Below are 24,145 nucleotides of genomic sequence, written 5' to 3' on the forward strand. Positions count from 1 at the left end.
GAGAAACAAAAAATGTCTGACACTTGCAGCCTATTTCCTCCGTTTGGAGACCCCCAGCTTTCCTGCCTGTTACCCTCTCAAATCCTAGTAAGATGTTGAAGGCAGCCATAAAGCCTTTATGCATTTAGGATTTTGCACATGCAGAGGTCCACCCTCACGGACCGTAGTTGTTTATTTATACCTTGTTTTGTTGAAGTATAGTGGATTTGCAAAGTTATATCAGTTACAGGTGTACAATATAATCATTCAATATTTTTTAGAGTTATTATAAGAAGTTAAGGGAAGAGTTTATATCAAAAGATGTGAGGTCAACAGCGTCAAATGTCCTTTTGAAGCAGTCAAGAAATAGTCTATGAACAGAAAATACTTTTGGAAAAGAGTACTTTGATAAAAATCAATAATTACCCCAAAGTTATAAAATATTGGCGGTATTCCCTGTGCTGTACATTACATCTTTGTTTCTCATTTATTTTATACCTAGTAGTTTGTGCCTCATATTCCCCTTCCCCTATCTTGCCCCTCCCCTCACTTCCACTATTAACCACGAGTTTGTTCTTTATACAAGAACCTCAAGTGTGGGTTAAAAGTCTCCCGAATTGGCGACAAAAAACGATAACAAACGTTAATCTCCGGGAATCTAGTTCTATCTACTCTTTTTTTCCCTCCACCCTCCCTACACGCCCCGCCGCGGGCTCCACCTCCGGGGGCGGGGAGGGGGGCGGTCCCCGGGGGACCAGGGGGCTCCGGCGCCCGGGGGAAGCTGGCGGGTGGTGCGGTCCGGGCTGTTGCCGCCTGCCTGGGTCAGTTCATGTCACACGCCCCCGGGCCTGTCGCCCGGCGCCCTCGCGCTCTTCCGGTCACCGGGGCGGGGCAGGCGGCGGCCGGCTCTTACTGCCGCACTCGGACCTCTCCCCTCTGGCGACACTTGCTCTGGGCCATGGCGGCGGCGTGGGGACGGTTCCTGTCTCGGGCATGGCTCTGCAGGTGCGACCTGACTCATCCCCAGACCCCTAAGGGCGGCCCCAGTTTCGGCCCCAGTAACCCGACCCTTGTTCCGCTTTGCAGAACGGCCTGGCAGGGCTGCGGCCGAAACTACCGCGCCGCGCTGTGCGCCGAGTTGAAGCGGCCCCTGGTCATTGAGGAGGTGACCCCTCGCCCTGTCCAGCCGCACGAGGTAGGTGACTGGCCCGGCCCCTGGACGATCCCCTTCCCCGCGGCCTCCACTCATGACCTGCTAGTCCCCTTTCGGACTGAGTTCCCGAGTGCTCAGCTAGGGGGCGCCCGTGAGACTGGAGCACAACTTTCTGCTGGGCTTCTTGATGGGCCCTTTCCAGGGTCACAAAAGCCCATGCAAAGGGAAGCTTGTTCCCCCAAACACAAATGTAGAAGGCCCCAGAGCTGTTGACTCAGAAACAGAGAATTCTAAAAAAAAAAGAAACAGAGAATTCTGATTTGCACACGACTTTGCATAACCGCCTGCAAGTTATTGATTTAACACAGATAAATGGACTCCATTCTTTGCTTTCCCTCCTTCAGTTGCGGCATCTAATTATCTGCCCTCCCTCCTCCCCTCAGCCAGCCCTATTTCCATGATAATGTGCCTTGTGCCCTCCTCTGGTGTACTGCAGTGATTTGGGGTGGGTGGGATTATGTTAGTGTTGTGGGCATCTACCCACATTTAGGGAGGTGGAAAATGTGGTGGTCACTTTGGCTTTGCCTTTCGATCACCCTGGTGACACTCATCTGGTGTGGAGAATGAGACCGTCTGACAAGGTGAAACAGACAGTGAGTCTCAGGGTTGGAGACCCCTGGGAGGGGAAGAAATGTGGCTGCAGTCCCAAAGTATCACTAATGCAGACCCTGGGACTAAATGGATAATTTGGGTGACTGTAGGCTAGCAGCCAGCCCTGCTTCCTGGGATTCACATGCTGAAAGACATCCATGTTGAGTTAAGGTAGAGTGGCTTCAGGAATTTATATGTGCTATGTGTGTCAGCACACAATGTTTGAGACAGTCATTGAGAGAGCACACAAACAGGTTGAGAGCTGGGCTTCTTCGTTCTGTTATTTGCCCAGACTGTTGTGTCAGGAATTAGCTCATGAGAGTTGGGACTATGTGAGTTTATCCATCATTAAATCTCCATAGTCTGGAATGGTGCCTGGCATGTGGCTGATGCTTAAAATATTGTTGAATGAATGCATTTTGTTCATAAAATATCTTCTCATCAATATGGTCACCTCTGTATGATATAGGAAATGTAAACAGATAAATGAATGTCACCGATTCTGTCTCAGCCTTCATTTCCTCCCATGATTCCAAGCCCTGTTGAGTTGGGTTGGTATGTGACAGTAGTTCTTTAACTTCAGGCTGCATCAGACTTATCTTGTCAAAGCAGGTTGCTGGTCCTCTAAAGTTTCTGATTCAGTAGGTCAGGGGCTGAGAATCTGAACATCTAACAAGTTGCCAGGTGACACTGAATCTGGTAGTCTGGGGACCACACTTTGAGAACCACTGCTTAACAAGGGCCACAGAAACGGCTACAGGGCTGCCTCTGCTCTCTCTGTCATGAAACACATAAGCTGGGGAGTCTAGTTCTCGCTTCTAGAATTCCTGAATCCCACAACAGCTGATCATATTACCCTCTGCTTAAAATCTTTTAATGGCTTCCTTGTTCCATCTATCCTTGGGTTGGGAAGATCCCCTGGAGAAGGAAGTGGCAACCCACTCCAGTATTCTTGCCTGGAAAGTCCCAGGGACAGAGGAGCCTGGTGGGCTGCAGTCTGCCGGGCCGCAAAGAGTCGGACACGACTGAGCAACTAAGCATACACTGGGCCTTTGCACAGGCCACTGCTTTTGTCTGTGCCAGGCTCCCCCTCCCCACTTTGAATAGTTAACTCCTCACAGTTCTTACTTCCCTCAAAGGTCAAATCTCCCCATTATGTGCTTTCATAGCACCATATATTTCTATCTAACATTTCGTGTAGGAGTTGTAGTTTAGCCCATAAACTTTCCTAATTATCTGGTTAATGTCTGTCTTCTGTACTATACTCTTAGCTCCTTGTCCATTTTGTCTTGTGATTGTGCACTAGTACTTAGTTCAGTACCTAGCATATAGTGGACATTCAGTAAATATTACCATATAATTGAATGAATTTGTCTCCAAAGATGTGTACTGATCTGCCTTGTTGCTCTATTTCCTTTGCAGGTCAGAGTTAATGTTCATTTCTGTGGGATTAACTTTGCTGATATTTTGGCCTGTCAGGGTCAGTATCAGGAGAGGCATCAACTTCCCTTCACACCCGGTGAGTATGAAAGGGCAAAGTGATTGCTTCAAAAAGAGAAGATATAGAGACTTTTAAAAGAGCTGCCTGATGGACATGTCAGATCAGATCAGATCAGTTGCTCAGTTGTGTCCGACCCTTTGCGACCCCATGAATCGCAGCACGCCAGGCCTCCCTGTCCATCACCAACTCCCGGAGTTCACTCAGACTCACATCCATCGAGTCAGTGATGCCATCCAGCCATCTCATCCTCTGTCGTCCCCTTCTCCTGCCCCCAATCCCTCCCAACATCAGAGTCTTTTCCAATGAGTCAACTCTTCGCATGAGGCATGTACACACTGCTATATTTAAAATGGATAACCAACGAGGACCAACTTTACAGCATGTGGAACTCTGCTCAATGTTATGTGGCAGCCTGGATGGGAGTGGGGTTTGGGGGAGAATGGGTACATGTATGGGTGTATCTGAGTCGCTCTGCTGTTCACCTGAAGCTTTCACAACATTGTTAATCAGCTATACCAACAAAACAAAAAGTTCAAAAAAAATCATAATTGGTAAAAAAAAAAAAACGATCCATGTGCTTCACGAGTAGTTCCATGGTGGTGTTTGCCGGCTATCAGTGGTGATTCAGATATGTCAGCTGCGGTACTTCCCTGGTGGTCCGGGGCTAAGACTCCATGCTTCCAATGCAGGTTTGATCCCTGGTTGGGAAACTAAGATCCCACATGCTGTGTGGTGTGGCCAAAAAAAAAAAAAAAAAGACATCTCAGCCTCACTGTAATTAGAATCACTAGATTCTAGTGATTCTAGTGCTGTGAGGGAAGGTTCTATGACTGTCTTGTTCAACATTATCCTGCCTGCCCACCCTGGCCCCATTAGTACTCTTGTATCTGGCTCATACTAAATACTCAATAAATACTTGATGGATGGATTGATTGAAATACAGTTGACAAGCAATGTTATGTTAGTTTCAGGTGTACCAGTGACGTGACATTTGCATACATTATGAAATGACACTACAATAAGTCTAGTAACCATGTGTCCCATACAGAGTTATTACAATATTACTATTTCCTTCTGCTGTATATTACATCTCTGTGGTTTTATTGTTTTCTAACTAGAGACTTGTACCTCTTAATCCCCTTCACTTACTTCATCCACCCCTTAATAAATACTTTGAAAAGGCATAAATGAACAAATAAAATTTTATGTATTATTATGCTCACCAGAATCCTGATCAGAATCATCAATGGCCATAGTCATTCTCTTTCATTCCTTGACAGTTCCTCAATTTTACTTTTTCAATGAAGGATCATAAACATCTGGTTGCAGCTACAACTCTCAGTCCTCACGAATGCATTCCCCAAGAAACCTAATATCAAAGGATCAGAAAGAAGATATAGAGTTTATCCATTTCTTAGTGGGCTGCTCTCTGACTTGCATTATACTCAATCTGATTACATTTAGATCCCGAGTATGTGGACCAATGACTCATTTTTGTTGGTGAAATTTATTAAAAGAGATATAAGTATAGTTTGGTGTGTATCTATATATATACATAAGTAATATACAGTTATATACTGTAAATATACAGTACATGTATATTTTATACAGATAGACACCACTAAGGATACAGTGATTGCAAAACAGTTGCAGTGTTTTGGCCTTAGGGCATTTGGTTTTGCCTCAACAGTTGGAACCGGTTCCCTCTGTTTGTATTTGCTGACATGCTGGTTGAGGGGGAAGAGGTCTTACTCAATTGAGTTTTTCTTCTGGCAGCTCAAGTGGGAAATGTATGATCATTAAACTCAGAAATTTTGGAGGTGGAGGAGGAAAGAGCAGACAACACCAGTTCATCCAACTGAACCAAGTGCTGTATGCATGAATATAGTTCATGTCCTTGAGGGGCCTCATAGTCCAGAAGAGGAGACCTGGGAACAGATAAATACCATATGATGCATATTATCATGGGGGTGCTGGAGGAGCCCAAGGCCCCAGAGATCATGGTCCAAAGTACTTGTATACTCATGATTCTCTATTTTTTTGCCCATTCTTGAAATTTTCATTTGTGTCATGGTAAGAATGGAACTGCTATAGCTTTTCAAGTTGTATCATGAAATCTTAATTCACTTTCCTGTGTGTTGGGTATAACACTCCTATTCTTCTTCCTGGATGGGGTAGGGGGCAGAACACAAACCCTTTTGGCTCCAGAAATCTCATAGGACACCCTGTTGATCAGAGTTTTCTTATCTCTCTGGTGCTGGGCTTTACAGATAACCTGATTTTTAAAATTTGTTTTAGGAATGGAGTTTTCTGGGATGGTACTGGAGACAGGCACAGATGTCAGCACGGTGAAAGAGGTAAATTAGTTGAATCTAGGGAACTGATGTGTGGGTAACTATGAGAAATAGTTTGTAGCCAGAGGGTCTTGCTTTTCCTGGACTTTGCCAGCAGACACCAAAGGCAGAGCGGGGAGAAACGAATTCTGAATTGAGGGAAGGAAGCCTGTCCTGGCTTAGTTAAACTTTTTATTACTAATGAAAGGCAGCACCTGGGTTTTAGTTACTGAAAGGATAGAGAATTCTCAAGTTTCAGTATTTTGTGAGAGAAATGAATACTGGGATTCTAATTCATATCAGTTTTTTCCTTTCTTGGTTAAGTCATCGTCCAAAATGTGCTCAAACTGGTTTGGCCGCCTGATGGGGGTTGTGTGAAAACAGCTGAATTATTTACTAAGTAGTAAAACTGAATAGATAATTAAGGGAAGCTGTGTCTTGCTGCTGCTGCTGCTAAGTCACTTCAGTCATGTCCGACTCTGTGTGACCCCATAGACAGCAGCCCACCAGGCCCCACTGTCCCTGGGGTTCTCCAGGCAAGAACACTGGAGTGGGTTGCCATTTCCTCCTCCAATGCATGAAAGAGAAAAGTGAAAGTGAAGTTGCTCAGTCATGTCTGACTCTTAGGGACCCCATGGACTGCAGCCTACCCGGCTCCTCCATCCATGGGATTTTCCAGGCAAGAGTACTGGAGTGGGTTGCCATTGCCTTCTCCGCTGTCTTACTGGATCAGAAAGAACAATTTTCTTTCTTTTTTGGATTAATTTGGGAAGGGGTCCAATGGCAAGAGCGTACATTTGAACATACCCTTAATGGCATTTTCCCTTCAGGGAGATCGAGTCATTGGCCTGCCTGGCTTTAGTGGTATGGCTGAAGAATGCATCATTGACCACAAGGTAGCCCTACTCCTCAATATTCATCCTTGGAGATTCTTTTTCTGCTGTCTTTCATTTTCACCTATCCCTCAGTCCTTCTCCTTTCTTTTTTTGTATTCTTTTGGTTATATCTTGTTTCTCAGCCAAGCACTTCTTTCTTTCAAATGCTAAACCCTTTTTTTTGGTTTGCTTGTTTTGGTGTGACAACCATTGCATAGAGCTTTGTTTGTGTCGAGTGGTTTAATGAAGAAGGGCATTTTGTTTTCTGAGGCCTGGAACAATCGACTGGCTGTCCAACTGGACCATAGTTAGGTGGTTTTGGTAGAAAAACTGGTTTGAAGCCTGGATGTAATGAGCTTCTTCTCCGCACCAAGCTTGTGAAAGACAATCCTCCTGGGAGGTAGCAGGCTGGTGTAGGGGTGTGGCTGTCCAGGATGTGAATGGTGCCCCCTAGTGGTGGCTAGTACACACCTTTTTTTTAAAACAGCTTTATTTAAGGTAAAATTTTTGTACCTTGTTATTCACTTATTATATTAATACCGCAGTGGCATGTGTTATAGCCTGTGCATATTGGTTCCTTCCTGATACAGATGCCAGCTTTAGGATTTTTGAAAGCTGATGTGCCCAAGTCTTGAAATTGACCATCACTTGCTTGGTCTTGACTGGGCTTGGTTCCTGACATGTGTTGCCCTTTGCAAGTCAAGTCATAATATGTATTGAGCAGCCTTTATGAAGAGGTAGAGTGCTTAATCTGTAAGTCACTGTTATCTCTTTTATAGAACCTGTGGCAGATTCCAGAAAAAGTGTCCCTCCGAGAAGCTGCTGCTCTGCCCGTGTCGTATGGCACTGCTATTTTCGCCCTGGAGCATCGGGCCTGTACCCAGCCTGGGTGAGGACTATGTCGACGACAGAGGGATAGATGGTACCTCTTCTAGTACCAGAAATGTCCACCAAGACCGTGGCCCTCTGTTTCCTTCCCTGACCCTGTGTACATTCTAAGTCCCTTCGGTCATGCCCGACTCTTTGCGACCCTATGGGCTGTAGCCCACCAGGCTCCTCTGTCCATGGGATCCTCCAGGCAAGAATACTGGAGTGGATTGCCATGCCTTCCTCTAGGGGATCTTCCCAACCCAGGGATCACACCGGAGTCTCTTACATCACCTGCATTGGCAGGCAGGTTCTTTACCACTAGGGCCACGTGGGAAGCCCTCCCTGACCCTCACGGCTATCTAAGGAAAAGCCAAAGGAAAGGAGTGGCCCAAGATTGGAGCCTGGTGACAGTGGGGATACCCTTTTGCCTGAGAGGGGATGGTAGACTTGGCCAATATGAATTTGGAGAAATCTTTCTCTCAAGTCTGACCCCTCTGGAGATCACTTCCTAGAAAACCTTACATTTTAGAGAGCTGGTTTATTTCAACTCATTTCACTCTGGTTTTAGTGGAAGTCAGTGGCATTTGTTTCTGTGAGGCTTGGCTGGGCATCACAGATCACAAATACCATAGGCAGGTGGTGTGTTGGTAAAGAATCCACCTGCCAATGCAGTGGGCACGGGTTTGATCTTGGGGTGGGGAAGATCCCTTGGAGAAGGAAATGGCAGTCCACTCCAGTATTCTGAAAAGTCTCATGGACAGAGGAGCCTGGCAGTTTACAGTCCATGGGGTCTGTAGACTGGAGTCCCTTTGTGTCTCACAAAGAGTGAGACAGGCCTGAGCACTGAGTGACTGAGCCCAGCCCACACACAGTGGTATTTGCCTCTGTGAGGCTTGGCTGGGTATACTTAACAGGTATTTCAAGCTCAGAGGTGCTGAATTTCTCACTTCACCGGGAGCATTCCCACAGCTTCTTGCTCTTTTCTGAGAGCTCAGAATTGCTCCAGGGAGATGGGCTTAGAAGAGCGGCGACTGCTACGTGATCATCAACTTCTGAAAGTTGGCAATGTTTAGTATGGGAGTGATTTTAGGACAGAATTTAAGAAGCAGAAATTGGAGTGGTAGCGCAAAGGAAGGCTACCAATGAAATGAGGAAGAGGCTACCTAGAGAGATTAAGGACCCTCACCTGGGAATTCTTCAGGACTGGACCAGATTAGCACTGATCTACATATATGACACGGCCCAGGAGGCTGGAGAGTGTTCATGGACGTGTACCTGGACACGAGGGGGTTAAACTCATGTGATGAACTCTCAGTTCTCGTCTTGCTTTAAAATGTCCCATCTTCAGAATGTTCATGAAATCATATTGCTGGATGACTTTTGGTTTCTTGAGTAACACTCCTCTTTCCCTGCACAGAGAAACTGTTTTAGTGACGGCAGCAGCTGGAGCCACAGGCCTCGCCGTGATAGATGTGGCAACAAACATTCTTCAGGCCAAGGTATTTGCAAGTTCGAGTCTCCATTAAAAAATATCATACCTCCTGCTTTCAAACATGGAATATATTCCTTTATTTATAAAAAAATCAGGTGTGAGGTACTGGGAACGTTAAGTAGCCTGGAGTAGAGTCTTGCCATCTATTTGCTTGCAGACTAGTGAGGGGACTGGAGTAAGTCTCTTGTGCTTCCAGTTATTAGACCTTGGTAAGATTCAACTCGCCTCACAGCTTCTGAAGATTCTATTCCTTCTACCTGTAATGCTCTAAACTGTCTTCCCCTGAACTTCAAATTTAAACTCAGATGCTGCTTTTTCAGGGGAGTACTCTCTGTCCCTCCCCTCCATGGGACTATCTCTATGTGGTCTCTGAGCGTCCTGTAACTCTCTTTCATAGTGTGATTAGCCCTGTTGGATCAGTGTCTCCTTCCCACTGGCCTGTAACCCCCCTCAAGGCAGGACCAGTATCGGTTTGATCCATTATTATAATTGCAGCACCTAGCATGGTGCTGAGACCATCGTAGGCATTCAATAATTATTATTATTATTTTGTAAATTTATTTATTTGGCTGTGCTGGGTCTTAGTTGCAGCATGTGGGCTCTTCAGTCTTCATTGTATCCTATAGCTGTGACATGAGTAACTCGTAGTTGTGGCTTGTGGGGTCTAGTCCCTTGACCAGGAATCAAACCTGGGCTCTCTGCTTTGGGAGTGTGTGGTCTTAGCCACTGGACTATCAGAAAATTCCCGAAATAATTATTTCTTAAGTGAATAAATAAATACATGAAAGAAAGACCCAGTTAAGTGGCAGAGAAGAAGAATTTCTTGGAGAAGGACATTTATGCTGACATTTACAGTTGAATAGCAGAAGAAGAGAAGGGAAGGGAAAGCCGTTTAAGCCAGGGGAAGACAGAGACACAGGTACTAACATGATTCCTTCAGGGAATGGCAAACAGCATCTGTGGAGCAAAGGATGTGGGCAATGGTGGGGGGTGACTCTAGAGAGGTGGAAGGGATAGGATCATGAGGCACCGAGGAATCTGAACCCTTCTTGGAAGCTGTCAGGAGCTATTGAAGATTTCGCAGAGGAATGACATGATCATCTTTGCATTTTTGCAGAGTTCACTTTGGTAATGATGGGGATGAGGGATGGGACAAGGTCAGGGGGTCAGGTGTAGTCTGGAGGCAGTAGGGCAGATTCTTGAAGCAGTTGAGGCCCGAGGTGATGATCCTTGAAAGAGGGCACTGGAGGTGATGATCAGAAAGATACCAAAGCAGAAGAAAATAGAGAATTTGGTAACGGGAGAGCATCCTAAAATAGTTGAAGGAACAAGGACCTTGAAGTTGGCCTGCTGCGTTGTGTTTAGTTACTCAGTCGTGTCTGACTCTGCATGAGGTCTGTCTGACCTCATGGACTGTAGCCTGCCAGGCTCCTCTGTTTCTGGGGATTCTCCAGGCAAGAGGACTGGAGTGGGTTGCCATGCCCTGCTCCAGGGGATCTTCCCAACCCAGGGATCCCCACATTGCAGGCAGATTCTTTACCATCTGAGCCACCAGGGAAGCCCTGGAGTTAGCCTGACCTAGGTGCAAGTTCTCGCTCTGTCTCTAGCTTAACAGCTTCAGTCACCTCATTTGTATGATAGTGCTTTTCTCATCGTGTGGTTGTGGGCATATTGAGATCACATGTGTCATGTACCAGTCTGAGGCATAGTGTGTTGGGGAGGATCCTTTACAAAGGGATCCTGGTATTATCAGACATTGAGTGGGAAGGCGCAAACTAGATGCACTTAGAGATTTGCCATTTGCTGGGACTGAGAGCCTCGGAGGAAGTGGTGAGCTCAGTGTTGGATGTGCTGAGTGTGGCTTCCTCTGGAGCCTAGAGGCACAAACATACTGTCCTGGTTTGGTGATAATTGGACTGATCTGGAATTTCTCCAGGTGGCAGCTCTCTTCTCACATTGACTCTCTTTTGGGAAGGACATGTGAGTTCTGAAACTAGTCTCAGATACCAGGAGGCTCCTCATGGGATATTAACACATTCACACTCAAAATAAGGGCTTATAGCACCTCTCTTAAGTGGGAGACCAAAATTAGTCTCATTGTTTAGAAACACTGACTATTTTACATTTCTGGGAAGACAAGACTGTACTGTTTGTTTTAAATAGATACAAGAAATTAAATACAAAATTTTGCTTTAATTCCAATGTTTAATCCCAGGAGATGTGGATTCGATCTCTGGGTCAGGAAGATCCCCTGGAGGAGGAAATGGCAACCCACTCCAGTATTCTTGCCTGGAAAATCCCATGGACAGAGGAGCCTGGTGGGCTACAGTCCATGGGGCTGCAAAACAGCCATGCTCGACTTAGTGACTGAGCATGCATGCGTGTATTTTCTTTAGCAGGAATAATGGTTTTAAGCAAAAGCAAACAAACAAAAAAATAATGTCATCATGTCACTGCTCAGAACATGTCATTTTGATAACACCTTCCATTCACAGCGTCTCAGGTTGCTTTCACATTGCCTGCACAGCAATTATCTTACCCTAGTCCTCACAGAACCCATGGGAGATGGGGAATGGAAATGTTTATTATCCCTATTTCACAGATAAAGAAAGTGAGGCACCTGGAAAGAAATGATTCGCAGCAAGCCTCCCTGGGACTTACAAGGAATCCTGGAGTTGGAGTCAGGTGCCCAGCCCTAGTCTGGTGTGTGCCCACTGTGTGCCCACTGTGTGTGGGTGCTGCTGTGCAGGGCAGCTGTTTGAGGGTTCCACTGGGGAGCATTTGAAGGTAACTTTTAGCTTCAAATAGTTAAGGGTGAGTCTGGACTCTTTTAAGGGCACAGATGTTCTTGGGTGTTTGAATGCACATTCTGAATGTCACCTTGAAGCCAAAGTGCTTGGGGTGGTGGGGGCTGCCCAGTGAACAGGCACCTCTAGGCAATGTTGAGGGATTCCCTGGTGGCTCAGATGGTAAAGCATCTGCCCGAAATGCGGGAGACCTGGGTTCGATCCCCGGGTCTGGAAGATCCCCTGGAGAAGGAAATGGCAACCCACTCCAGGATTCTTGCCTAGAAAATCCCATGGATGGAGGAATCTGGCGGGCTACAGTCCATGGGGTCGCAAAGAGTCGGACACGACTGAGCAACTTCATTCATGGAGGCGGTGCTTCAGTGTCCGAAGCTTTTCTGAAGACTTCCAAACCTCAGACCTCCTCACAGTATGGCCCACAGCCATTTATGTCCTCTTTGGCAGGCCGTAGGCATGGCTTTCTCCCAGCTCGAAGGAGTGGGCTTCAGTATCAGTAGCGTTGGATTTGAATAGTTGTTCTACCACCTGCTACGTGAATAATCCTGGCTTAAGTACTTAACCTCTCTGGGTCAATGTCTCCATCTTCAGAATGGGACTAACTGTAAGTCCCCCATGATGTTCTTATTAGGTTTAAATAGAATAAATAATTGCCTGTGTTTAACAATAGATTCAATTGATCTAACACTTTGTTTCCCAAGTGCTTATTCCTTTTAATTTTAAAAATATATCTTAGTTTATGGATGGGGGTAACTGAAACTTAGAGAAGTTGGCAGGTAATGCAGACAGATGTTGAAAGCATAAACTCTAGAGATGAATTACCTGAGTTTGGATCCCAGTTCTGCCTCCCATGAGCTGTGTGACCTTGGGCAAGATACTTGACTTCTTTGGCCTGTCTCTTCATCTTCAAAATGGGGATGATAATAGTGTGTATATTATTGGGCTATTAAAGTGAAATGAGTTATTAATATATGTAAGGCATTTAGAATAGTGTCTGGCACAGAGTAACCACTATGTAAATATTAGATCTTACTAAGTAATTTGCCTTAAGTAACACAGCTAGTTAGTAACAGAGTCAGGATTTGAACTCAGGTCTGTCTGACTTTAAGCTGTTTCCACCGAATCATGTTTTACCCCCTGAGAAGCCCTTTCTGATCTTCTAGCTCTAGGTTAGGTGCCTCTAGCTTGCACTTCAGAGCCCTCTGTGCTTTCCCCATCATACTGCTGGATCATGCTTTCTTGGCTCCAAGCTTGGTATTTAGGTTGTATCCTTACTACTTGACTCATAATGGGTACTCAGTAAATGATGGGCTTCCCCTGGTGGCTCAGATGGTAAAGAATCCACCTTCAATGTGGGAGACCTGGGTTCAATCCCTGGGTTGGGAAGATCCTCTGGAGGAGGCATGGCGGCCCACTCCAGTATTCTTGCCTGGAGAATTCCCATGGACAGAAGAGCCTGGTGGGCTACAGTCCATGGCGTTGCAGAGAGTCAGACATGACTGAACGACTATGCACAGCAATAAATAGTGGTTTTAATTTTCATTTGAAGAAGACGTTGTGTCTCCTGAATTATTTCTTAGCTAGACCCATTGAGCTTCCAGGGTTCCTGGAAATGTGGACCCGGTTGTCAGTGGGGCATGGAGAGGCCAGCACATTGATGCTGTGTGATGGGCCTGCTGTGTTGGATTGAGGCTGGTGCTAAGCAGAGGTCATATTGGTTTCCTTGATCAGCACCCTTTGTTTGGAGGCTGGGTGGGTCAGGTGCGCCCCTTGCTATGTATTCTGGACCATCTGAAGTGTTGTGTTCTTCATGTAGGTAATAGCTGCAGCTGGAAGTGATGAAAAGTGTCAGCTGGCGATGCAGAGTGGGGCACAGTCCAGCGTGAACTACAGTCGGGGCAGCCTTAAGGAGGCTGTGGGGAAGCTGGTGGGCAGTGGCGGGGTGAACGTGGTCATTGACATGGTGGGAGGAGACATCTTCCTGGAGGCTCTCCGCAGGTAGGTGAGGTGGTCCTCCTGGGTGGGCTAGACCGGGGGCTCTGCTGAAACCTTCCCAGACCTCTGGCTTCCTTCTGGCCTTCTGCTTTCTTGTTTTTGCTGCTCACTTTTCCTGTAGGCACTGGCAGCAACGGGAACAGCTGAGTGGGTGGGTGACAAGGAATAGAAGCAGAGGGAAAATCAGGAAATGCTTAAATATAGCAAAAACAAAATAGCCAACTGGAAAATATCCAAAAAAAACAAAAAACAAAAAACTGCAGACTCTCTAGTTGGCAATATCAAATGCTTTAGAAATTATACATGTGTTAAATTCAGCTCTGCCTGCACCCACTAGCTACTTTATATACATGGTATGGGTAATTCTTTTTATTTTTAATTAAACTTTTTATTTTGCATTGGAGTATAGCTGATTAGCAATGTGATAGTTTCAGGTGGATGGCAAAGGAACTCAGCCATGTATATACCTGTATCCATTCTCCCCCAAACTCTCCTCTGTGGGTAATTGTTGAGGAGATCATTGTTTGGATGTTAGAATTACTGGGGTGGCAGACCCCCAGTTCATTATGCACCAAGGGAGAGTCTCTTTTGATCTTACTGGTTTCTGAAGCTACCACCAGTGTAGGTGTCTTCTTGACTTGTTTTATTTAAAAAAAAAAAAAAAAAATCACTGGAGATTTCATGGGACTGTTGTATCTATACTAATTCTCATTCCGTTTCAACCAGGAAGTCTGCAGTGCTCTGATAGTATTAGCTTCATTTCTCATGTCATCCTGGCAAGCATAGTTTTGTGCTTTATCTTAGCTTAAGGAGAAGAAGCAGAGAGAGCAGCTTGCCCACAGAAGGGATCCGTGTGGTTCCCTTACAAGACTGGTTAGTTCCTCTGCTCCTTACTGTCTTTCTTGCTTATGGCTTATTTTTTATCTTTTCCTACTGAGAAATCCAAACTGGTGCAGAATGGTTCCCCCCTGCTAGTTTGCAAGGTCAAGAGGAATTCTCAACTGGGAATTTAATGCATGTTGCTTTTTTTTTGTTAATTGTGGTAAAATACAGGTAACCTAGTATTTAACATTTTAACCATTTTAAGTGTACAGTTAAACTGGTTCACCATCTCCAATATTGTGTAACCATCTCCAATACAAACTCTGTACCCATTAAACAACTGCCCGCCAACTCCCATAAGCTCTATTCTATTTTCTGCCTCTCTTAATTACTGTCCGTTGCTTTTTCTTCCCTCATACTGTTTTTTAGTGTGGTAAAAAGGATATAACAAAAGGCTTGCTATATTAACTGCTATAAAATGTAGAGTTCAGTGGTGTTAAATATATTTACATTGTGAAACAGGTCTTCATGACTTTCTTCTTGCAAACCTGAAATTCTGTACCCATTAAATAACTCTCTTCTCCCCTTCTCCCCAGCCCTTGGTAATCGCTATTCTACTTTGTTTCTGTGAATCTGACTCTTTAGATACCCCAGATAAGCAGAATAATACAATATTCATTTTTCTGTAAGTGGCTTGTTTCACTTACCGTAATGACCTTAAGGCTCATCTGTGTCTTAAAATGGGACAGAGTTTCCTTCCTTTTTAAGGCTAAATAATACTCTACTGTATGTATATAACACCTTCTGTTTACCAATCCATCAGTGGATGGACATTTGGATTGTTTCCACCTCTTGGCTTTTATAGATAGTGCTACTGTGAACTTGGCTCTTCAAATACCTCTTCAAGACTCTGCTTTCAGTTCTTTTGGATATAGACTCAGAAGTGAGATTGCTGGGTTATATGGTAGTTCTGGTTTTGAGTTTTTGAGGAATCTCCATGCTGTTTTCCATAACATTTGCACCATTTTACAATCTCAGCAATGTTCCTTGAGGGGTCCACTTCTCTAGATCCTTGCTAACACTTATTTTCTCTTTTATTTTTAATAGTAGCCATCCTGGTGGCTGTGAATGTGCATTGTCTTTTATAATCTTTGTTTTTTCCTCCTTTTCTCCTCAGCCTGGCGTATGAGGGCAGGATCGTAGTGGTAGGTTTCGCTGGAGGAACCATTGCTTCTGTACCAGCCAATCTGCTGCTGCTGAAGAATGTTACTGCCATGGGGCTGTACTGGGGCAGATACCGGCAGCAGAACTTTCCCATCTTCTCCAGAAGCCTGTCGTTAGCACTTCAGTACTGCCAAGAAGGGCGCATCCAGCCACACATTGGAGAGGTTTTTGAACTGGAAGAGGTGAGATGCTCTTGTGTTCAGTTGTTGAGTTGTGTTTGACTTTGCAACCCCCCTTGGACTGTAGCCCACCAGGCTCTTCTGTCCATGAAATTTTCCAGGCAAGAATACAGGTGTAGGGTGCCATTTCCTCCTCCAGGGGATCTTCCTGATCCAACAGTTGAACCCACATCTCTTGTGTCTCCTGCATTGGCAGGTGATTCTTTACCACTGCCCCACCTGGGAAACCCCTGAGACACTCTTAAGGAATATGATATAGCTAGTCAGTCAGTTCAGTTGTTCAGTCATGTCCGACTGTTTGCGACCCCATAGACTGCAGCACGCCAGGCTTCCCCATCCATCACCAACTCCCAGAGCTTGCTCAAACGTATGTCCATCAAGTCGGTGTTACCATCCAGCCATCTCATCCTCTGTCATCGCCTTCTCCTCCTGCCTTCAATCTTTCCCAGTGATATAGCTAAGGCCAGGAAATATGTGTCAAACTATGGGATAGTTTCTCTCTGCATGCGTGTGTGCTAAGTCACTTTAGTCCTGTCTGACTCTTTGTGACGCTATGGACTGTAACCCACCAGGCTCCTCTGTCTATGGGATTCTCCAGGCAAGAATACTGGAGTGGGTTGCCATGCCCTCCTCCAGGGGGTGGATATTCCCAACTGAGGGATTGAACCCCGGTCTTCTGCATTGCAGGCAGATTCTTTACCACCTGAGCCACCTGGGAAGCCCCGGTTTCTCTCTAGAAATTATAAATCTTCCTAATATGGAATTAAAGGATGAAAACACAATGGGGTCTCACAGGCTGCAGGATCATAGGATTTCTCTCTGTCTTGTAGGTTGTGTAGTTATATACTAAGGCTTAGTAAATCAGAGGGAAACTGAAACTGTGAAGGCCATGAAGGAGCTGGATTTTGAGGGCTCTGTCTACATTGCTGGTGTCTTAAACAGAGGGTTGTGATAGTACTTTAGAAAATGATTTACTGGTGTTGATATGAACTCTGAACTGCACAGCATACGAGTTTAAAAAGGAAGCCCTTCATTTGACCTTTGGTTTTAGAATGCAGACTCTTTTAAAGTACAACCAGATGATCTAAGCTGGAGTTCTGTGAACAGAACATCAAATCATACTCGGTATCAAATGACTGTAATTCATCCATTAGTCACTGTAGTTAATTTTGTTGGCTATTCAAGCCCTTTTTTCACTACATTACAGTCCCATTAATGTGGCTTCAGCGTCCTCCAAAGTGTAATTATGTGCATGCATATGCAATGTAGTTGTAAATGCAAATCTGTTAGATATTCACTGTGAAGGGTTTTTCTTTTTGGACAGTGCTGCATGACTTGTGGAACTTTAGCTCCCCAGCCAGGGATCGAACCTGGGCCCTGACAGTGCAAGTGCTGAGCCACTGGACTACTAGGGGATTCATGGAGTTTTTTTTTTTTCCCCCTTAATATGTTTTACTCTTGAAACGACTGTTTTGGTAACTCTAGTCAGCCACTGGTGGAGGCGATGGTTTGTTCATATGCAGATTAGTGGAGCCCCAGGTGCCAGGTTTCATTCTCTCCACCTTCCATTTTTATGGTTTTCCTAAGATGAGATGAGACACATTCTTCTCAAACGTGGTTTACTTTCTTCCTCATCTTTTTGGTATGTCAGTCAAGAAGGTAATCTTCAGTGGTAAAAAGAGAAACTTATTGGCCATCAGAAAACTGATTGGATTCTGTTTCCAGCTTTGTCCCCATCTATTTGCAATTTTGTGGACGTCCCCTCACCTTTCTGATCTTTACTTTCCACATGTGTAAAGTTGAGGAGTAGGCATTCCCTTGTGGTCCAGTGGTTAGGATTCGGTGCTTTCACTGCTGGGGCCCAGGTTCAATCCCTGGTGGGGGAACTAAGATCCCATGAGCCACATGTCATGGCCAAAAAAATGCTGAGGGTTAGTATCTATGGCTTTCAGTTTATACTTCTGAGCCACATTCTGAATGAGAGTGAGCTGCTCGGCTCTGGGGCTCCATCTCTGCTGGGACCTCAGTGAAGTGAAGTGAAAGTGGAAGTCGCTCAGTTGTGTCCGACTCTTTGCGACCCCATACTGTCTATGGAATTCTCCAGGCCAGAATACTGGAGTGGGTAGCCTTTCCCTTCTCAAGGGGATTTTCCTAACCCAGGGACCAAACCCACGTCTCCCACATTGTAGGCGGATTCTTTACCAGCTGAACCACAAGGGAAGCCCAAGAATCCTGGAGTATGTAGGCTATCCCTTCTCCAGCGGATCTTCCCAAACCAGGAATCAAATGGGGTCTCCTGTGTTGAACGCAGATTCTTTACCCATTGAGCTATCAGGGAAGCCCCGGGACCTCAGTACTGCATATTTTATTTCTTGTGTTCATGCTTTTCTTTTTGGAAAAGGTTCTGTGGCTTAAAAACTTGAAAACCATCAGTTTAGAGAATTTCTGTGTCCCTTTCCTCTTTTATTATGTGACTCGTAAACTGAGGTTTGCTTTACCTGAGGCTCATATACACCTGCTGATAGAGGATAAGAACAATTAGGCAGTAGCCAAGTGGAAACATGTGCTAGTTTGAGCTGTTTCTTCTCTGCTTTGACGTGTTCTAGGTACTGCTCAGGCATGAAAGAAAGCTAGAGGTGATTATTGTTTTAATTACCCACACTGAAGTTCTCTCTTCTCTTAAACATAGATTACCTAATTATTAACAGTTCTCAGCTTCCATTTGCCTACTCTGCAATGAGGACTCTGCATGTAGGATTTTTCTAGTTCTTCCCACTCTGCTGACTTTTCTGTGATTAACTGTTGTCCGAGGCCATGTTCCCTAACACATTTCAAGCATCTCATTCACACTCTGTCCATTTACTATTTCTTCCCTTTCTTCTTCTTTCAGTATGCAAGCTATTTAGAATACTAGTAATAATGGCAGCTCACAGACAGTAGGTGTTTATTATGGGTCAAGAGCTGTGCTAAGCACTTTACAGGCATTTTCTAATCAATCTTCACAACAAACCTTTGAAATATGAACAATCTTTTATCATATGCTACAGATGAAGAAATCAGAACTTGTAAATGGTAAGAAACCTGTCCAATGACATGTAGTAATGACAGACCTGGAATCTAGTTCAGGTATGTCTCTGACTCTGGAATCAGAGCTCCTTAAGGTAAGGTCAGACTCTGTCCTTAAATCAGAAAATTTCTTCTTAGAAACCGTATCCTAGAGTATGAAGTTTATCCATCTGTCATGCAGGCATCTATGTGAACAAACTTATTGTTAAAGTGACCAGGAGTTGTGAATTTTTAAAATGAAGATTAAATGAAATTATAATTAATTTCACTAAACTTTAAAGCTTTTGTAATAATATTTTTTTCATGTAAATCAGTCAACATATTGGACACATTTGTCAGAACCTGCTTGGGCTTGGAAAATGACCGTTGTACTTGTATTTCTATAATACCAGAGATATTGGTGCTTCCCATCTTATATTTTCTCCTGAATATGTAGACTATTGGTTTGACCTTGATAGTTGATATTAATATTGTTCCTGACCAGAGTTCTTGTACTCCTTAATCAATAGAAGTTGATAAGAGGCCAGAGGAAGAAATCAGGCAAGGCTTTGCAGAGACAGCAAAAAAAGGAGTAGTTTCCCTTGCTCACTCCCTGAAGTGGGGCAAACTGGGCCCTCAAATGGGCTGAGGGTAGGGTCGGGCTGGAGAGGGCCTTAGTGGTGTGCCCACCCCCTTGGTGGTGCCGTTTGCAGAGATCATGCCGCAGCCCCCGGCTTTTGCCCCCAACACCTCAGAAGTAGGTTTTTCGTCTTTTTGTATCATGTTGTTCATAATTTGCCCCAACTGCACGTGTGTGCAGTTATTAGACTTTTTAAAAGAATATTTGCCCGCTCTGTGTCTTAGTTGAGTCACACAGGATCTTCAGTCTGTTGCAGCATGCAGGTTCTTTCGTTACGGCATGTGAACTCTTATTGTGGTGTGCAAATTCTTAGTTGAAGCACGCAGGATCTTTAAGTTGCAGTATGTGAGATCTAGTTCCTCGACCAGGAATTGAGCCTGAACCCCCTGCACTGGGAGCATGGAGTCTTAACCACTAGAGCACCAGGGAAGTGCCCATGCAGTTATTTTTAGTCCCTTCCAGTTTCTTCGTGTTCTGTTGCTTGAGGGGACATTTGTCCAGGTTGTAAGCACCACAGCAAAGGGTCCCAGCTTCTAGTCTGTTTCAACATGGTCTCATATTTTGTATCATAGCCTTTTTAGTAGGCATGAGGTATGAACATCTGTAACCTTCTGTGCTTCTCCTTTACCTACTTGTAATTACTGGTTCCATGTTTGTCATTCCCATAGTCCATAAACTCCATGGAGGCAGGGACCATGTGCTGCTGCACCTCTGTGTCTCCAGATTCTGCCGGGTACACAGTATCGGGTACAAGTATGAATGATTGAGAGTATGGAGCTCTAGGGTCAGACTGCCAGAACTCACACCCTGGCACTGCAGCTTAACTGGCTGTGTGATTTACATCTTTGTGATTTAGTTCCCTCATCTGTTGGGAGGGCAGTAACATACCCAACTATTGCAGGAAGGGGGGCCCCTTCCAGGCCCCAAAAGTGGGCTCTTGCCTAACACTCAGAAATTAATTGTCTGAGGAGATACAGGTGCTGACAAAACAAGAGACTTTATTGGGAAAGGGTGCTTAGATGGAGAGCAGGAGGATAAGGGAACCCAGAAGAATTGCTCTGCCTCATGGCTTGCAGTCTTGGGTTTTTTGGCGATGGGCTTAGTTTCCCGGTTATCTGTGGCCAATCATTCTGACTCAGGTCTTTCCTGGTGATGCACACATTGCTCAGCCAAGATGGATGTCAGGGAAGAGGATTCTGGGAGGTCGTAGGACACCTCCTTTTGACCTTTCCCGGATTCTTCTGGTGGGTGGTGGCTTGTTAGTTCCGTGTTCCTTACCAGGACTTCCTGTTGTAAAATAACTCACACAAATGGTTACCACATCTGGCACTGCCTGGCCAGGGTGGGTGGTTGCAGGCAGTGTTTCCCCTGACACAGTCTCCTAGGGTTGACGATTAAAGAAGATAATACACATAAAAGCACATAGCAAACATGTTTAAAGGAAAACGTGTAGTCATTGTAAAATAACTGAGTTGAGCGTTTTCAGTCCCTAAACTGTAACACTTTGCATCGACTCTTTGTGCATAAGTCGCTTCAGTCATGTCAGACTCTTTGCGACCCTGTGGACTGTAGGCCTCCAGCCCCTCTGGTCCATGGGATTCTCCAGGCAAGAACACTGCCATGCTCTTCTCCAGGGGACCTTCCCAACCCAGGGATCCAACCAGCGTCTCTTATTTGTCTCCTGCATTGGCAGGCAGGTTCTTTACCACTAGCGCCACCTGGGAAGCCCGTTGACACTTTAGAGGACAGGCTTAGAGACACAGTCTTCAGATTTTGAATTTTTACTAGAATTTGTTGTTTTCTGAACTGTTATGTCTGTACCATGATGGGTGGATCATGAATTAGCACTGTGATCTGCTCAGAGGGTGGCATTATTTGGATGTGCTGGGTTTCTTTTCTGTAGGGAGCCGCCCACACACATCTCGACCTGACACAATACTTCACGGATCTAAACTTGTTCTGTGAAGGTTGGGTGAGATCACTCCATGAACAGATTTAATGGCTGGAAATTGTTTGAGGTTTCCTCAGTGTATCTGTGGAATATTCTAAAGAATTAAATTACTCTATTTTGATAGGATGTGTATTATTTTAGTCCATTGTTCTAGACCCAGTTTATGGGCCCCTCACATCAGCCAGCCCCCTGCCCTAGGCCTTGGCCACTTATCACACTTCTCTTGTCCCCGCAGTGATGCAGCCCAGGGCCCATCCCTAGGGTCCGTCTCCTGACGCTGTCGACTGTCTCATACTTTCCCTAAGTATAGGGCTGATCTTAGGCAAGGTCGCTGCTTTGTTCATTAGGGAGCTGCTGAAGCTCTAGCTTCTCCAGAAACCAGATGCGGGGCTCTGGGTAACACCATCCAGAAGTGTGTGGGGACTCCCCCGCAACTGGACAAGCTGGGACAAGTGAGAGACCGGAGATAAATCGCTTGCCTTTCCTCTTTTCCTGATGGCTGTTTCTATGTGCCTTGGGTCCTGTACTGCCTCTCCAGAGAGGACCCATGTGGACAACAGCCAGCTGCATCTGCCCCTGAAGCTATGAGCAGTTCAGGATTGGTAACACTCATCTTGTGCTTCTTCTTCCTTCTTCCTTGGTTCACCCGTTTCCCTCATCCTGCCCCGCCAGCACTGCAGTGCAGCATTAGAACATATGTTTTGATCAGGCTGTATTTTCTAGGGAACCCAGGCTGACACTTAATATTGAAAATTTATTTATTTTTGTGTTTAATAATATATGGCTTGACTTTTTTTTAAAAGTCAGGTTTATTGAGGTATAGTTGCATATTCAAAATCCAAAATTGCATATTCAAAATTCTCCAAGTCAGGCTTCAATAGTATGTGAACCATGAACTTCCAGATGTTCAAGCTGGTTTTAGAAAAGGCAGAGGAACCAGAGATCAAATTGCCAACATCTGTTGGATCATTGAAAAAGCAAGAGAGTTCCATAAAAACATCTACTTCTGCTTTATTGACTATCCCAAAGCCTTTGACTATGTAGATCACAACAAACTGTGGAAAATTCTGAAAGAGATAGGAATACCAGACCACCTTAACTGCTGCCTGAGAAATCTGTATGTAGGTCAAGAAGCAACAGTTAGAACCATACATGAAACAATGGACTGATTCCAAATTGGGAAAGAAGCATGTCAAGACTGTATATTGTCACCTTGCTTATTTAATTTACATGCAGAGTATATCATGCGAAATGACAGGCTGGATGAAGCACAAGGTGGAATCAAGGTTGCCGGGAGAAATATCAGTAACCTCAGATATGCAGATGATATCGCCCTCATGGCAGAAAGCAAAGAAGAACTAAAGAGTCTCTTGATGAAAGTGAAAGAGGAAAGTGAAAAAGCTAGCTTAAAACTCAACATTCAAAAAATTAAGATCATGGCATCTGGTCCCATCACTTCATGGCAAATAGATGGGGAAACAATGGAAACAATCAGAGATTTTACTTTTTTGGGCTCCAAAATCACTGCAGATGGTGACTGCAACCATGAAATTAAAAGATGCTTGCTCCTTGGAAGAAAAACTATGACCAACCTAGATAGCATATTAAAAAGCGGAGACATTATTTTGCCAACAAAGGTCCATCTCATCAAAGCTATGGTTTTTTCAGTAGTCATGTATAGATGTGAGAGTTGGACTCTAAAGAAAGCTGAGCGCTGAAGAATTGATGCTTCTGAACTGTCATGCTGAGAGTTGCTTGGACTGCAAGGAGATCCAACCAGTCCATCTTAAAGGAAGTCAGTCCTGAATATTCATTGGAAGGACTGATGCTGAAGCTCCAATACTTTGGTCACCTGATGCAAAGAACTGACTCATTGGAAAAGACCCTGGTGCTGGGAAAGGTTGAAGGTGGAAGGAGAAGGGAACGACAGAGGATGAGATGGTTGGATGGCATCACCAACTCAATGGACATGAGTTTGAGCAAGCTCTGGGAGTTGGTGATGGACAGGGAAGCCTGGCATGCTGGGGTCTCAAAGAGTCGGACATGACTCAGCGACCGAACTGAACTGCATGTAGTAGTGAAAGTCGCTCAGTCACGTCCGACTGTTTTTGATCCCACGGACTGTACAGTCCGTGGAATTCTCCAGGCCAGAATACTGGAGTGGGGATCCTCCTTCTGCAGGGGATCTTTCCAGCCCAGGGATCGAAGCCAGGTCTCCCTCATTGTAGGTGGGTTCTTTTACCAGCTGAGGCACCGGGGAAGCATATAGTAAAACTTTGTCTAGCTTTGACAAACATACAGTCATGTAAGCACCGCCCTGCAGTCAAAATGCAGATCATGTCTGTCACTCCAGAAAGTTCCCTTGAACTGACTCATTTGAAAAGACCTGGATGCTGGGAAAGATTGAAGGTGGAGAAGAAGGGGACGACAGAGGATGAGATGGTTGGATGGCATCACCGACTTGATGGACAGAGTTTGAGTAAACTCTGGGAGTTGGGGATGGACAGGGAGGCCTGGCATGCTGCAGTCCATGGGGTCGCAAAGAGTCAGACACAACTGAACTGAACTGAACATTTTTATTTACTTTATGACTGAGATTTCTAGGTCATGTGGTAAGTGTTATGCTTAACC

The 24,145-nt window shown here is 45.0% G+C and overlaps 1 protein-coding gene and 1 non-coding gene across 2 annotated transcripts in view; both read left to right on the forward strand.

The window, feature by feature from the left end:
• Positions 1–735: 735 nt before the first annotated feature.
• LOC102276601 (quinone oxidoreductase-like protein 2) overlaps positions 736–24,145 on the forward strand; it is a 32,548-nt gene continuing 9,138 nt past the window's right edge. The window contains exons 1-9 of the mRNA XM_070384883.1: positions 736–984; positions 1,066–1,174; positions 3,206–3,302; positions 5,583–5,641; positions 6,448–6,513; positions 7,272–7,381; positions 8,780–8,861; positions 13,475–13,656; positions 15,653–15,881. Coding sequence (XP_070240984.1) covers positions 809–984; positions 1,066–1,174; positions 3,206–3,302; positions 5,583–5,641; positions 6,448–6,513; positions 7,272–7,381; positions 8,780–8,861; positions 13,475–13,656; positions 15,653–15,881 — 1,110 coding nt within the window. The 5' untranslated portion in view covers positions 736–808. The remainder of the gene's footprint in view (positions 985–1,065; positions 1,175–3,205; positions 3,303–5,582; positions 5,642–6,447; positions 6,514–7,271; positions 7,382–8,779; positions 8,862–13,474; positions 13,657–15,652; positions 15,882–24,145) is intronic.
• Positions 17,693–17,764, forward strand: TRNAE-UUC (transfer RNA glutamic acid (anticodon UUC)). The gene has a single exon. It is a non-coding gene; the product is annotated as a tRNA-Glu (tRNA).

This window comes from Bos mutus, chromosome 16, assembly GCF_027580195.1.
Source record: "Bos mutus isolate GX-2022 chromosome 16, NWIPB_WYAK_1.1, whole genome shotgun sequence".
Lineage (NCBI taxonomy): Eukaryota > Metazoa > Chordata > Mammalia > Artiodactyla > Bovidae > Bos > Bos mutus.